The sequence below is a fragment of the Ostrea edulis genome, chromosome 5 (genome assembly GCF_947568905.1).
Source record: "Ostrea edulis chromosome 5, xbOstEdul1.1, whole genome shotgun sequence".
NCBI lineage: Eukaryota > Metazoa > Mollusca > Bivalvia > Ostreida > Ostreidae > Ostrea > Ostrea edulis.
The window spans coordinates 84168835-84186800 of NC_079168.1; the positions used below are offsets into that span (position 1 = coordinate 84168835).

Here is a 17966-nt window from a genome sequence, read left to right on the forward strand (position 1 = left end):
GTCAGGAATGATGTGGCATATTTATAATTGTGAAGAACTAATTGTTGGATATAATGTAATAAATTCTTGTGAATACATTTTTAAACGGAGTTACTGTCCAGAAACCATATTTGTCTGAAGTTTTCAATCTATTTTCGGTCACTGTGACCTCGACCTTTGTTCTGCAAAATCAATAGGGGCCTTGCTTTGCTGGTATCTAACAATATATCCAAGTTTCATTTGATTCAAATTAAAAATTTTCGAGTTATCCTCCTGAAACGAAAATGTTTTGGCATTTTAAATCTATTTTCGGTCACTGTGACCTTGACCTTTGACCTATTTTCTCCAAATTCAATAGGGGTCTTCCTTACCTGGTACATAACAATATCTTAAAGTATCATTTGATTCGGATTTAAACTTTCTGAGTTATCATCCGGAAACCAATTTTTTCTGAAATTTTCATTCTATTTTCGATCACTGTGACCTTGACCTTTGACCATTTTTCTCCAAAATTTATAGGGGTCTTCCTTACCTGGTACCCAACAATATATCAAGGTTTCATTTGATTAGATTGTAAACTTTTCGAGTTATCATCCGGAAACCAATTGTTGACGTCAGCCCGCCCCACCAAACCAATAGCCGAGTTCAACTTCGTTGCAACTCGGCTAATAAATGATTCATTTAGGAAGGTCCCCGCAGAAAACTTAATTACTATATATATATATATATATATATATATATATATATACTAGTGTTAATAATACAATTTGTATATCCAGGGGTCCTTGTTTGTCCTACTCTCTATTTTGTATTGCTTGAAGGAGTTATGAGATTGATCTTTGTTCGTTATTTTCACCTTTCATTCATAAATGTTTCAATGACAGAGGAAATATTTTGTTTTTCGAAATCCGCATTTCCATGTTCAACCACAGGATCAAATTCATTGATATAAAATATTAAAGTTCTATGTGTAGTAAACTTAGTGGGAAGGACTAACGTAACCTTGACCTTAAGACCTAAACATCTATAGGTGTCTTCCTTAAATAATATAAATTAGCTTTCGATGAAACATGAATGTTTTGTGGAAAATTGTTCAAAGATATCGAATAACAAAGACAAATGTGGTAATGACGGATAAACAAATAAAACGAGACAGACCCCCACACACTCTATAGGTGTCTTCTGTGATAACGAGACAGACGCCCACACACTCTATAGGTGTCTTCTGTGATAACGAGACAGACGCCCACACACTCTATAGGTGTCTTCTGTGATAACGAGACAGACACCCACACACTCTATAGGTGTCTTCTGTGATAACGAGACAGACGCCCACACACTCTATAGGTGTCTTCTGTGATAACGAGACAGACCCCCACACACTCTATAGGTGTCTTCTGTGATAACGAGACAGACGCCCGCACTCTATAGGTGTCGTCTGTGATAAAGAACTACCTTTCTACAGAATTCAAAGTTGTATGTTGAAAACACTCCAAGTTATTGCGTCACAATGAATGTGTATTAAACTCGGAGTAAAGGTCTGATTCGACTTTGACCTTAGGTTTTGCGACCACAGAGCATGTATGTGCCTTTGTTCAATCATATTATGTTGAAAACAAAGAAATGACCGACAGACGGACGGAGCGAAACTTATACATTTGTAAGAAATCTTTCTTTAATCAACTATCTTTGTACAAAATATAAAGTCCATGGTGAAAAATTTTCAAGTATCGCTTCACAATGAAAGAAAGTTAGAAAATGATGGTCTGTTTTGATTTTGTGACTTCTTAACTCAAAAATCCATAGATGTCTTTCTTTAATGATGTAAGGTGAAGATAACGAACAGTGATCAATCTCATAACTCCTACAAGTAATACAAAATAGGTAGGTGGGCAAACACGTACCCCTGGACACACCAGAGGTGGGATCGGGTGCCTAGGAGGAGTAAGCATCCCCTGTTGACCGGTCACACCCGCCGTGATCAACAACCTTTATATGAAATCTTTCCGTTATAAACTTCCTAATATCGTGTCACAACGAAAATTATCATGGATAGAAGAACAATGAGATTTCTTTGAGAACTTTTCGCAGTTTCAATGCGGACCTATGTACATGTACATTTAACAAGAAAATGAAAACAGAAAAATATAAACAAGAGAGGAAACCCTGACTGGATTAAAGCACTAGGTGCATTGTCATAACCATAGGGATGCAATTATTCAAATATGTGCGGTCCCAATATCTAACAAATAATTTAATCAAAAAGAGACTCTTCAAAATAGTTCAAGATATCCATTAAAAGCGCAGTAGGTTTATAATACTAAATTTTATTATACTTTTATTGATTTATCTCTAAACAAGAGTTATCAGAGGACAACATAGCTCGCCGGGGATCTTACTTAACTTATCGTTCTAAAGTGTTTTTTTAAACAGGTCAAAGTTCAAGGTTACTGGGTCAAAAGTTTTGATACTATATGTAAATATGAAATATCAAATCCCTATCCCCTTGATTCAAAATATATAGCCAAGGTTAATGCTTTTGAAAGGTAGGTCAAAGTCCAATGTCAACAGTTCTAGTAACAAAAGAAATGTCTTCTAGTGAGGCATCTATATTTGAAATATCAAAGCCCTATCATTCTTGGTTCAAATATATATCCGGGTTAGAATAGGTCTTCAGTACCCCCTTTCTTGTCGTAAGAGGCGACTAAATGGGGCGGTCTTTCGAATGAGACCGGAAAAACCGAAGTCCCATGTCGCAGCAGGTGTGGCACGATAAAGATCCCTCCCTGCTCAATGCCCATCAGCGCTGAACATAGGCCTAAATTTTGCAGCCCTTCACCGGCAGTGGTGACGTCTCCATATGAGTTAGCTGCAGAACTGTAGCTCTCTAAAAAATATTGTGACGGAACAGAGAGCTACAGACCCACCCCTTATAAAAACCTTCGAATTACGGCGCACAAAAAGCTGCGCACGGTTGAGGCCTGATATCGTTTTATTCTTGTGTTGCTGTCTCATAAATTTAATACATGTATCAAAAAATTCTTAATATATTTTACTACTATACTTGTGTCCAAACATACCTTCAAATATTTCTTCAAGCCCCATACGAATGATTTGCCCAACTCTCTATTTTGTATTGCTTGTAGGAGTTATGAGATTGATCACTGTTCGTTATCTTCACCTTGCATATGAGTGAAATACTCTCGAGAGGGACGTAATACAATATTCAATCGATCAATATAACTAAGGTTAAAGTTTTTGAACAGTAGGTCAAAGTTCAAGGCACAGGTCATTCAGTCAAATCTTTTATTAAAACAAAGGCCTCTTCATGACGCATCTATATGTAAAATATTGAAGCCATCCCAATTGTTTCAAAAGATATAGTCCAGGTTAAAGTTTTTAAAAAGTAGGTCAAAAGTCTTGGTACCACAACAAAGGTCTCTTCAAGAGTCATCTATATGCGTAATATCAAACCCCCTTGGTTCAAAAGATATAACCCAGGTTAAAGTTTTTAAAAAGTAGGTCAAAGTACAAGGTCACTAGGTCAAAAGTCTTGGCACCAAAACAAAGGTCTCTTCATGAGACATCTATATGAAAGGTGAAGATCAATGTATGTGAAATATCAAATACCTATCCCCCATGATTAAAAAATATATAACCCAGGTTATTTTTTTTCCCTTAAAGTGTGACACCGACAACGGGGTCATGACAATGACTCCCCGGACAGTCGGATTGGCGAGCTAAGAAAAGTAATGCGATGAAATTAGATATTTCTCTGAAAATGCAAAAGGACTACTCCGTGCAAAATCATTGAAGGCTTTGGCCAGTGTTAAAATATTGTCTGACAAATAATCACTTTAAAAAGCTTTTGTATAGTAAAACAGTTATAGAATGGGTCATATGGGAAATAGCAAGTTTATGAACCCTCCTCGCAACCTCCATCTTCGCTAGCTAAGGGTTTACGATCCGCTCCGCTTCTCTACAAACCCTATCACGTGTATGTTCGTACCTCTAGCGGATGGAGAAAACAACCCTGTTTGGATTACATCATGCTTATCCAATGAAAATGCCTTTTCTGCTACTGTTTAAAAGTTGTTTAGAAATGTCTGCGCTCAGAGAGTAACGCAATGTGGTATGCAAATCATTCAAAATATTAATAATAATTTTAACTATCTCTTAATTGCATACTTGAAAAAGAAATCAGTGAGAATATTATTTAGAAAATAAACATGTGGTGAACCCATGAAATATATGTACTCGTTGAGTCTACGTCTAAATATAACCCCACGCGTGTAAGGTGAATTCCAAATTGAGGAAAATAGCTCTGACGCAACTGTCTAAATCTGGGATAGATAGAACATAAAACTACGAATTACAAGAGATGTTTGATATTAAACTTATGGTACGGTACTGTAGTAAATAAAATGCACTTCTTTACGTAGATACGAGTCTGAACCGCGCACATGGCATCATTGCTTTGAATATGTATTTGATACACGGCCGAGTGACAGTTGTAGGTATTTACACATTCCTTTCTTTTACACATGATCTAACGTAACGTGTTCTCTGATTGAACAGGGGACTCTCCCTAAGCGGAGCGGATCGTAAACCCTTGGCTAGGGAAGATGCGCCACCTCGGGAAGTAGTAGCTTGTTTGTCTCGGGCGATCATAAAATTTCTATTTCCTTCATGCCCATTCTATAACATTACACATTTTAATGCATTAAATTGAACCAAAAGATATTTTTCTACTTTTGCTTAGGATATCATCGAAAACCTGATAATCTTGCAGTGTCTAACGCAAGTTCATAAATTATTACATGTATGTTTATGATGATATTTACCTGAGGTTCTTTAGATAACAGCTGGTGGTGCTCATGGTTTGGATATGCAGACCTTTTACTAATGCGAGGATGGTAAAACAGATAATGATCTTTTAATTCCCCAATCTGAAATTAAAAACGTTGGAAGATGAGAATTTTTTCATAAATAATAGATATACAAACGTGCGTAAAACGATGCACTTCTTTACCACTATTTTCAGATATATTTCCCCGTAATTTCGACCTCATACTATCCCTTTCCACAACCACAAAGACTATAGGTGAACAAAAACTGAAATGTACTTTAAACAAAACTACATTAGAAGTGGATCAAATTTCTTTAATAATTTATCATGGATTCATTGATTATAAAGTTATACCTTTCATTCGTAAAATAAATTTTGCCTACACAGATTCAGTGTCTGTGTGTTTATTTGCGGAATTGGCTAAATAACGACGTGTCAGTCATGTTTTTAAATAGCCGGGACATTACATTGAGTACCCGGATGCGCTTGTTAAGTAGACTGTACAAAACAAACCACACAAAGGAAACGTTAGACACATAGGGTCACCTTTTTTTAGTTTAGAGAAAATGACAGACCTCTGTACAAGTATGTTAAGTTCACTAATCAATGGAACTGCTGTTCACCGTGTCTGTTTCCATCTGTTACACATTTTACCACCCCCTCACCCCCCACCCCCCCGCGCCTGATTGTTTTGCACTTAAGGATGGTACAAACCTGATCATGTCTAACTTAAAAAATTGACTAATATAATGATTGATATTATGCAATACATACCTGTCCCATATTAGTATATCCATGTTTGGTTGCTGTTTTATCTGCTATGTGACTCCCCCCTTCTATATGGACGGCTATTTGATTCAGATAGATACTCTTGGAGTGTTGACACCACAGAATGACAATTAAACAAATTATGATGAAGACCCGTGTAGCATCTGACGAAACCATTTGTAGTCACTTCTTTTTCAATAGCACGCTCGCTCTAGAACGTACCAGGAAGTAGAAAAGACAATGTGATACTAACATCCAAAGACTTGAAACACCACATTCACACTGATATTTAAAAGGTCTGTTCTGCTCTAGTAAATTAAACGATCCTATACCCCGTTGATTTATAACACCATTAACATATTCAACAATTTAAGGTCACCGAAACATAAAAAGCTAGACAGCATAGGGGTATTTACTTTTTTTTCTTACATTACAAATCATAAGGGAATCGTTGTGTAGCAAAGGATGTGGGTGTTGTGTTTACCGCTTCATTTATATTGGATTATTCGTGATATAGAACTGGATATCTTCATTAGTACTGTATTTCATTGTCATTACGGAGATCCATACATCTTAAATTGTTACAATATTTTTATATAGAATCGATTGCACAATACGCATGTGCAAAAATACAAAGATCATGTGACGTGATGACTTACTGTAATGTACATGTATAATTTTTAAAAATCAGTTTCACTTTTGAAAATACTCCTGTAAAATTTGTCGAATTAAAATGAAATGGCGGCACAATACGACCAACTTCATCCGGTGATTAGGAATCCTACAAAATTTGAACAAAATCCGTAAAGCGGTTTCTGAAGAGTTGCGTCCATACAGTGTTTCTATAGTGTAGCATGTACAAATTCAACAAAGTCTGGCAATTTATTACAATCAGAAATCGTGTTTTTTTTTATTCCTTAAGTTCTAGGACCGCAGTATGCTGTGTACCTCCTATATCCATGGGAAAATAACTAGCGCAGTCCCCATTGTCATCGACATAGTAGGTGCATTACCAATCACCAGAAATGACAACCAGTATACCATGGCTATTGGAGATGATTTTATCCAAATGGAAAAAAGCTTTCGCTTGTGCCGATCATACTGCTCAGACTGTGCCAGACAAGCTGTTTACAGAATTTATCTGTCGATTTGGAGCACCTTATCGCACCCATACAGATCAAGGAAGCGAATTTAAATCAGATTTATTTTCTGAAACTCTTAGGAATAGCCATACCGCGCACCACGCCATACCACCCTCAATCTGACGGTATTATCGAAAGGTTTAATAGAACCTTGCAACAGATGTTGGCTACTTTTGTAAACAAAAACAGAACTAAATGGGAAGACCATTTGCCTTATCTAATTAATGGCTTACAGACAATATACGAAAGTACTTCAAATCTTATTATGTTAGGGAGAGAAATACACGTATCACTACCAATGGACTTCCCAGTTGGAAAGCCACCTGCAGGTCTACCAAACATTGACTGTCCCCATGCCTACGTTGAATGGGTTCAAAATGTGACGAAAATGTCATTTTCCACAGTACATTGAAATTTAATGTCACGTTTTTAGATTGATTGATTATATAACGTCCCTCTCGGGAATTTTTCACTCATATGGAGACATCACCATTGTTATGAAGGGCTGCACAATTTAGGTCTATGCTCGGCGCTTATGCCCTTGAGCAGGGAGGGATCTTTATTTTGCCACACCTGCTGTGACACGGGACCTCGGTTTTTGCGGTCTCATCCGAAGAACCGCCCAGTTTATTTGCTTCTTGCGACAAGCAAGGTACTGGGAACCTATTCTAACCCGGACCCCCACTTGAATCCAATTCTAGAAGACAGTAAAATATCAATTCGTCTTTAAAATACATGGATGATCAATATTCATGTTGTTTATTGACCGTAGACATGGCAGTCTGAGAATATAGTAAAATGTTCTTCATTAGAAATTGTAATGTACTCAAACGCAAGCTGAATAGCCTTTGATTCGGCAGTGTAAATTGTTGCTTCATTCGGAAGTCGTGCAGAGAAAACGTCGTTTGAGAAAACTGCAACAGTAGCGACTTTATTCTGGTCTTTTGAACCATCTGTATAGAGATCATACTATAGTACTTGTATGTTTGGGCTGTTTAATTTCGGATAAATTTTGCTTGAAAATAACCGTTTTACGGAATTTGTTTAAGATTTTTTATATTCAAAAAGTGAGGTGTCTACTTTGGGTTTTAGCAGTTTCCCTGGTGATATTTCAGAAGGTGATGAGGGTTTTACGATGTCCAAAGGTAAGTTAGAATGATGTACAAATTTTTTTTTACTTCGTAGACCGATTGATTTTATACACATCTTATTTTGTCATATAAATGTTCAAACTGCGGATGGAAAACGCAATTAAATGCAGGATTGTCAATGTTAGCTTTTATGTTAACAATGTATTGTAAGATAAGTTTTATTCTACGTAGATCGAGGTGATTCGTCACTGCCTTTTTTACCTATACCCTGTGTGGGAGAGTACATCTATCTTTGATTTTCTTCGTTTTGGATTGTGTATACATATACTGAAATTTCAGTCTTTTTATGGATTTTGACATCCATTTGAGATGGAAGACGACACACTAGATTTATTCGCAGACATTGTCGAAGTCAACGCCATTCTCCAACAGTGCGAGTTAGACTCTATTGAGATCTTTTATGATGCCAAAGACATGGTGTGCCCCATACTGGGATGTAAAGACCAATATTGAAAGGAGCGACATAAGCTTCAGTCTGTGAAGTACCTGTGTTTCGCGCCAAACTGCCTAACAGAATGTATATGAAAGACCGACATGCGAAATCACATCAAGGGAAACATGAAAGTAACCGCCAGAAAACGTAGTATATTCTTCCTGGAGAACAAGGGTTATGTTAACCCTGGCCTATACACGTATAGTGGAGCAACAAAGAAGAAATCTTCGTTACCGCAATCTACCAGTGATTTAAAAATGCTACAAAGAGACGTATATGTATATATGAATTGTGCTTAATATATAATATATTTTGTAATTAAAGAGTGTTTCCCGACACTTATTACTTATTTTTTGTAGGGTATTTTATTTCCGATTGATAATGCTTTCTATTACTTGGTCAATTATGTAAATAGACAACATAAAAAATAAACATTTAGCGAAAACTATAAAACGGACACGGTCAGCAAGGGCCCCGCTGAGGGATATTACAGGCGTCTGTATTTGATATAGCAATGTCTGGGGTTGGTATATATGTTAGAATTAATAATATTCAAAGATAAATTGGAATGAAAATTTGTGTAAAAGGAATCATGAAGCATATTTGAGAGACTGATGCAAATTTACTTCTGTTTGACTCACACTCGTCCACAACAGAGTGCAGCTAAATCCCATAGTAAGGGGATTCAGAATGGACACCTGGTACAAAATATGGTACATACTAATAAAAAAGGATTATGAATTTGATATATTGATGTCTAGGAAAAGGAAATTCTGACATCGGGGGTCTCAGCATTTTCAAATGTTTGGGGCTGGTATATATATGTTAGAAAGGTGAAGATAACGAACAGTGACCATAGTCAATCTCATAACTCCTACAAGCAATACAAAATAGATAGTTGGGCTAACACGGACCCCCTGGGCACACCAAAGGTGGGATCAGGTGCCTAGTAAGCATCCCCTGTTGACCGGTCACACCCGCCGTGAGCCCTATATTCTGATCAGGTAAACGGAGTTATCCGCAGTCAAAATCAGTGTTCCAAGAACGGCTTAACAATCGGTATGAAACACGTCAGACAGCATTTGGCCCAATGATAGGTTGTATTGACGAACTAGATCGTTATAACGACCATAGAATTTGCGAAATGCTGACTTCAATCGAAACTGTTGAAACCCCTGTACCATCAACTTGTTTGTCAGTAGCTTACCTCGATATAAAAACTACATACTAATAAAAAAGGATTATGAATTTGACATATTGATGTGTAGGAAAAGGAAATTCTGACATTGGGGGTCTAAGCGTTTTCAAACACATTAGATAGAACACCCAAAGTCAGTAATAAGAAGCAACACGGTGTTCAATAAAAAATCTTAAATTATACACGGAATTTGTAATGTCAACCATCTTTAATAATCAGGCATATTGATAGTGTACACAGCACAAACGGTTATATGCATATTTTTTAGTTCTTCAGAACGAAATGATTCTTATAATCTCCTAAACCGATACATACGTTACTGACGCCAGCCAAAGGCTTTTTCGTTTATATCGTTGTTGGAACGTTCCTTTTGTGTTGTTAACATGTCTGATGATTTTATAAATCATAAATAACCATCCAAATGATTTAATTTCGTAATTATGGCAATGTACAACATGTGAAGCCGACATGGAAGATACATACGTTACTCTAAATCAAATATGTACCCATCCAAATTAAAAAGCTACAAATCAATGCAAATCACTTGTCAAAATATGCTACTAAGGCTTTATCAACGTATGGAAGCGGAAATAATATCTGTGTTATGTATCAAGCGTTGGTTCCAAAACATGTTTTCACATGAGGGTAAAGTCCTGAAAACATAACTACAGTGTATACTTACGTTACGCATGGGATAGTTTAAATGTATCATAAGACACATTAATAAAATATCAGCATACATAGGATTTGTTACAAGACTCTCTGTTTTCATGGTAATATATTACTTTCTCCTGTGTAATTCTGTAGATGTTCTTGATCATTAAAATATCATATGATACCTACGTGACCGATACACACGGTACCAACTAGCCGAAAATAAGTGCGAAACTAATGGAATTACTTTTTAAATGCTAGCTCCGTGTAGTACGTGTTTACTGACCGCGATATCCCCCCAAAAGAAACAACTCGTCCCTTTGTTGCAGTATTAACGTTTTGATGATACTATAAGTCGGAAGGTAGGTTTTTTGACAGCTTTAGTTTTCTTTTATTTGATTACTTATATCATAAAGATATGAAATAAGACTTAAACTCATTTTATAACCCCTAGGTCTGTTAATAATGGCATATGTTTTCATTCACTAGAGAAATCGTGCTAAATCCAATGATACATACGTTACTAATGGTGACGTATATATCAATAGCCTAACAGATTACATTTCAGAAAATTTACCAAATTTTTAAGGCAAACTATCAGTTTATATACCAGTGGCGCGGTGTCAATTAAGGTAAACGCTAAATAATAGTAACTTTTTTCCATTAATTCAAAGTACATTTAGTGTGTATTGAGGCAACAAAGCTTTACATTCCAATTCTGTAGTAACGTGCTTATTATACCCTTGTTGTGCAAGTCATACTTCGTTTTTTTTTTAAAATACAGTGACTGCATACTTGTATAATGCAAGGTGAAGATAACGAACAGTGATCAATCTCATAACTCCTATAAGCAATACAAAATAGATAGTTGGGCAAACACGAACCCCTGGACACACCAGAGGTGGGATCAGGTGCCTAGGAGGAGTAAGCATCCCCTGTTGTATTATGTATTATGCAACAATATTAACATCTTATTCAAGAAATCACTGTCGTATGCTTTATTATATACCATATTAGAATTGTAACGTATGTATCGATACTTATGTTACATTCGTTTTATAGGCGGAATATGGCAAAATCAAGAAGTCAGATCCAAAAAGCTTATAGAGAACGTCAAAAGGCGAAAGGTGATGAATTACTTCTGTAGTACATGGCAAAGACAGTCATTTCAGTACAGTGTTGAGGAACAAATGGAAGTTGAAAATTCTGAACAAAGAAATAAGGAACTTGTCACATCGCCGAATGCAATTACCGATATTACCAAAGAAGAAGGCGACAGCGTTTTTCCGAATGTGGGAAATTGACAATACTATTGCTGCAGAGTATAAAAGAAACTGGTACGTTGGTCAGATTGTTGACACTGATATTGACGACGATGAAGTCGAATAAAATTTCATGAAGGGAGGAAAATCACTCTTAAAATGGCCACAGACAGGATCGTATCTAGATTAGTAATTGTAATGTCTTATGTAAAATAAAGACACCCGTTACCTCTTGAAAGAAAGGACTATTTAAAATTTCGAAAGACGACAGAGACAAAATCGACATAGTTGCTAAAATAACTTATGCAATCGAAAGCATACACACGTTACCATCCACTGACTGTGACCCCCATTTGCTCATTATTGGACTAAATGAAAGTTTTTAAATTGAAAGTTCGCCTTCTCTTTGCGTTTTATAATAAACAAAGTTGTTTGGATTATGTTTTATTTGATTTTGTTGTTTCAGGTTACTATGCGATACATACGTTACATTTTACCTCAAATTAGAGACAACGTTACAATTACTAATCTGTACACACGACAGACAGTGAAAATGTACCTTTGCTTTCTTCTATCTTTGAAGTAAGTAAAATAGAGTCTTAAATTGATGTTTATGCATTCCATGTTCAAGTATTTGTTGAATTTTTCCAAATAAAACGTTTTCGACAAACGTGTATATTCACTTCATATGTTCGATCAAATCGATTGTCCAATCATCCAACGAAACTTTGCAGTTTTACTTTGCATTAGAGTGTTAAATCTCTATTTTCGAAAATATGTCATTGGAAGTATAATTAGTTACATTTACAGCATCTAAATCTAACTGATTAGATGAACTTATCTAATCACGTATGTATCAACCCACGTATTGGACGCTAAGGCCAACGACAAAAATTGTTGAGTTTCTGCTAATGTTCCAGAAAAAAATAGGGTAGGTAGGTAGGAAATATATTTTTTTTTAATTTTATTTTTTCAAAGTATGCAAAAACATTGTAAACTCTAACAAGTTAAATGTTCTATTGAATTTTATACTTTCAAAATAAAATTTTGCTTAAATTGCATTGCAAGTAAACTTTCAATCATAACATTTCACGTGTTATTGGCTGAGGATAGTTTCTAGATGCAAGGTGAAGATAACGAACAGTGATCAATCTCATAACTCCTACAAGGAATACAAAATAGATAGTTGGGCAAACACGGACCCCTGGACACACCAGAGGTGGGATCAGGTGCCTAGGAGGAGTAAGCATCCCCTGTTGACCGGTCACACCCGCCGTGAGCCCCATATCCTGATCAGGTAAACGGAGTTATCCGCAGTCAAATCTGTGTGCCAAGAACGGCTTAACAATCGGTATGAAACACGTCAGACAGCATTTGACCCAATGCGAGGTTGTATTGACGAACTAGATCGTTATAACGACCATAGAATTTGCGAAATGCTGACTTCAATCGACACTGTTGAAATCCCTGTACCATCAACTTGTTTGTCAGTAGCTTACCTCGATTTAAAAACTGACTATACCCATAACAAGCTCTTGCATATCGAATCAGTTGAGATATATAAACACCATATGCAGGTGATAATGGAATATTGCTACATAAATGTGGGAAGTTGACGATGGAGAAGCTGAAATCATCCCGTTTGTCATACATTTGAGTTGTCAGTTTGCCGTTAATGTCTACTTTCAATAAAATATCTAAGTATGAAGCAGAAGTGGACGACTATGTGGTGTCCTTTATTTCGAGCTCACAGGGATATATCAAATCGACATATGAATGAAAGCTATCATTAAAATAGACAAAACGTCATCGATATATCTAAAAGTCGAATTGAAGGTCACAGCGAGAGATTTTTTCTTCTCACGTAGAAGTTTTTAAATAAATTCTGCTTCATATGAATATAAAAACAGGTCAGCTAACAAAGGAGCACAATTCGTGCCCATGGGAATTCCAACAGACTGTTGGAAGACCTGATCACCAAAGACCACGAAGATATTGTCAATGAGGAACTCTAGCATATTTTTTATTTCAACTTCAGAGTACTTGTGCGTGGAATCAGAGTGGTGTTTAACAAAGTAAGTTTTTGAATGACTGATCACTAGATATGAATATTTCCGTTTTCCGTTTTTGTTGAAAAAGCAACTGTCTATGATGTCAAAAAGTCTAGTCTTTAATTTATCGTGAGGAATGGTCGTGTATAGTGTTGAAAAGTCATAGGTTTTAATGTTATTGATTTGGGAAGAATTCTGCGATTTCAAGTTTACTAAAAGTTCTTTAGAATTTTTTAGAATCCACATTTGATTAACACCACTTCTGGCATATGTAATCGGACAGTAAGTTTGAAGTTTCTCCTTCACAGCTGTTAACATTTTCGTGAGGAGCAAAGATAGGGGCTTGGTAGAGCACTTACTGGATCCAGCAATGTATCTTTGTTTGTAAGGGTTTTTATGTAGTTTAGGAATCCAGTATAGGTACGGTAACTCATATTCATTCGACCCATTGACTGGAATATTAAATGTGTCTAAAACTGAAGCATGGTTTTGAAGAATTTCGTCTTTTGAAAGGGCAGTTGGAGTATAAGTATGATTACCAAAAGTGGAATTAATCCAAGTTCGTTTAAAATACAGTTGTAATAATGAGCCTTACAAACAAAGACAATGTTGTTACTAGCTTTGTCAGCTGGAACCAAAACATATTCCTCATGTAACCTATCTAATTCTTTTATCACTTCTGGTTTACTAAACACAGAAGTATAGATGGTACGTACTTTTGTTTTCATGTGTCTAATGCGGGATTTTAATATCCCTCTTATGCTTTTAACCCATTCTGACAATGTATCAAGTTCTTCTTTTTCATATTTAGCCCATCGTCTGGCATAATCTTCGACAGAACTCATAATAGAGATGAAGTTCTGTCGCCAATTAAAAGACCGAGGTTCTCTGTATTTAGGACCTTTAAGAATAAGTGATTTGAGGTCCTCATTTTCAACTATATCAACATCACCAGTAATGACATGTCCAGCTGGACTGTAGTTGAAAGAAGATGAAGAACAAGAACATGTTGGTGGATTCCGTATAAGATGGTCTATATCTAAGCACTGCAAAGTTTGTTTATAATTAAAAAGTTTGGATGCAATAGTAGAAGTATAACTGTAGGAAATACAGGGTGTAGACTTGAACTTTAAATAAGTTGGAATACACGACTGAACCCTTTTATGACGAAGAATGTTGCTTATGTTGACGGCATCTATTCCTTTGTTTGTAAATTTGAGCTTAAGGAACTGACGGCATGATTTGGAAGGACTATCATCCATGGTCCGTGCTGGTTTATAAAGCCTGTGGTTGGCAACGTCCATAATCATAGAGTTCAGTCTATATTCAGGTGTTGAAAAATCCAAGTATATACTAGCCATAGCTTCTTCAAATAACGTATGTAAAACCCTCAATGGAATAGATTAAAGTTTTGTACGAATATGATGTGGACCCAATTGTCTGTTGACGTGAGGCAAAAGTGAATCAAACGTGACTTCATTTATACTTGGTCTTTTATATGAACGATGTCCGTGACTGCGTTTTCGTCTTTGGGTATTGGGAAAGAGTCCTATCACAATAACGTTATTTCCTTGTGGACTAGTCAAATTTCCCACATCATATAGATTATCATTGCATCCATATGGAAATGCAGTGCCTAGGGTCCTGATCCAGTGATCTTCTCGTTGTCTACGAAAAGGGGTGCTTAATGTAGGATTGTTTGTGTGATGGTAAATTTTTTCTAAAATCCTTACCCTCATGGACAAGATGGAGTGGTCCGGTGCATTAAAATGCTTGTAAAGAAGTTGATTACCACCATTATTAATTTGAAATATGTGCCCCGATATTCTTTTATTAAGTGAACCCTTGGTTTCTCCCACATAAATTAAGCCACACAGGTTACACTCAATGGCGTAGACAACGTTAGAAGATTTACAAGTCAGATTATTTCTGTACAAAATTTGAAAACTGTACAATAAACAGTGTTTGTGTTATCCGTGTCACAAAGAAAGTGTTCATAATAACAAAGATGATGACATACAGACAGACAAAGTGGCATGACCCCCAATATCTATAGGTGTCTTCCTCTTATTATAAATTATTTCTGTACAAAATATGAAAACTGTACAATGAAAACTGTTTGAGTTATCTTGTCAAAAAGAAAGTGTTGACAGACAGACGGACGGACAATGTGTTTACTATAGAGCTCCCCGCATTTCATGCGGGGCCCAAAAAAGTGAGAAATTGTATGTTGCACAATTTTCGGCTTGTTCCGTAAATTTTGATGTGACGTCACACCCTGAACTCGATAGAAAATGGTGCGACGATGCGTTGTCGGTGGCATCCACTAACAAGAATGCATCTCTATACGAGTTTCCTTCGAGCATATCTCCGAGAAAAGAGTGGGACAAGTTTGTTTATTCCACTCGTTACGACTGGAAACGATATCGTCTGACCGTTGTTGTGTGCGACAGTCTTTTCAATATTATTACCCCCAAAGGCGAAGTGGGTTCAAGAAGCTGACATTGAGACTCGGGACCATATCATCCATCCATAGAAATCTATACCCTCAACACCAAAGCCTGTTCTGTGCAGAAGAGTAAGCTGGTATATGTAATGTGTGTGTCACTGTGTGTTTACAATAATGTACATGTCATAATGATACTGAAGCTATTCCTTGTCCACCTCAGAAACAGTCAAAGGGAACTCAATTAGGACAGTCCTCATAATGGCCAGGGTTCGAAATTAACTTTTTTAAGCACTAGTCCGTACGGACTAGTGACTATCAATGTTCACTAGTCTGTAAAACATTTCACTAGTCTGTACATTGACGTATGATGAAATGACAACACAAAATCATATTTGTTAAGTGGTATTTAATTCAACCAAACACTTCAAAGTAGCAAGTAATTCAGTTTCTGGCACCTGCAGTAGAGAAAGACAACCATACTTAATATATTTTTTTAAGAGCTGCATACTCTTCTTCATTCATTTCCTCTTCAAACGATTCTTCATCCAAAAAGTATGGTTGTCTTGCCCTTACACTACTGGAGTTCCAGTGATGTATAGCAGGAACAGGGTCAAACTCCTCCACTGTAGGTGTCAGAAACTGAATCAAAAGAAGATCATATAAAACTGTGTTCCTTAACCTCGCTCTCCAGTCAGTTTTAGTTAATTTAAGTTCCGAGAAACCTCTTTCTGCATCTGTAGATGAAACAGGCAATGTGAGAATTAAATCAATCAATCCAAGAATGTTTGAGTGACTCTTTTTAAACTTTCTTCCAACCACGTCCCATCTAAGGTCATTTAATGAAGCCACAGATCCTCTACAAATTAATAAAATCAAGTCATTGATCATATAAATGGTTTCAATTAAATCTCATTGATGCAGGTTTGCATTATTTTATTTCTAAAATTAAGAACTCAATGTCTCAAATAAACATTCGTACGAAATTGTTTGATAAATCCCAGTCTTCAATGTATTCCACTCGGTTTCAATATCAACCACTTCAAAGCCAGCCTTTTCCAGTATGGGAGTAAAGTATTCAACTAGAATGTGAATTTCATCATCGCCAAAGTCTAAAATGTTCAATTCAAAACAAATTTTATTTCTACCTATAACCTTAATTAGTAAGTTTGATTGAAATGTTTTATTTTCCTGAAAATGTATACCTGAAAAACCTTCAGCTTCTAATGGTCATTGATTGAAATCCACCACCATTGTTGCTGCAACTACTTCACTTTGAGCATCCTGCAATCTGGATTGGAGACAAGATGCCAAGTTATCGATACATCGTTCTTTGGATGATCTGAATGTTGCTACATTTCCTCTACCCATTGACGTTTTTAACTCAAATCCATGGAATGTGGTCACATCAGCTTCTCCGGGGTCATTAACAATGCATGAAGCTTTCAATTCTTTAAGCTCAGGACCATCCCTGCAATCTTTTTTGAGAGATCAGTACCTAGCACACATACTAAGAATTGTTTGTCATGCATTGTTGCTGAAAAAAACTATAACAATTATGAATATCAGTGTTAATTTATTGTCAATGTATTTGTTTACACTCATGAGTAAATGCATACCTGGTTTGGAAGTTTTTGATCAGTGTTATGGTAGATTGGACCCTAAGGTGAACTTCACCAATAACACATGCTTCCTCTCGCAAAACAAACTTAGCTTCGACAAGATTACTATTATGTCAGTCAGGAAGGCCATGAACTCCAGGACATCTTTGTATAATAACAGCTTCAGGTATGCTTTTGATTTTCCAAGAGCTTCAACTGACACTCCCGGTTGTTCTGCCATCTAAAGGATTCAATTACTTTTAAAGTAAAATATTGTGAATCAAATTTACTTTGATTCAAAAATTAAAGTTTAATTTTTTAATCAAAGTAAACTTGATTCCCAATATTTCAATCAATAAAATATTTGTTCTATAATTACCTGTTGTAGATGGGTAACAATCGCTGGATATACTTTCCACACATTTTCAAACG

The 17966-nt window shown here is 36.2% G+C and overlaps 1 protein-coding gene across 1 annotated transcript in view; it reads right to left on the minus strand.

Annotated features, from left to right (window-relative positions):
- The window catches only part of LOC125651602 (furin-like protease kpc-1), a 51766-nt gene extending 45887 nt beyond the window's left edge, over positions 1-5879 (minus strand). Inside the window, exons 1-2 of the mRNA XM_056166539.1 lie at positions 5603-5879; positions 4824-4928 (exon numbers count right to left, since the gene is read on the minus strand). Of these exons, the coding sequence (XP_056022514.1) occupies positions 4824-4928; positions 5603-5773 (276 nt within the window). The 5' untranslated portion in view covers positions 5774-5879. The remainder of the gene's footprint in view (positions 1-4823; positions 4929-5602) is intronic.
- Between the last annotated feature and the right edge of the window lie 12087 nt (positions 5880-17966).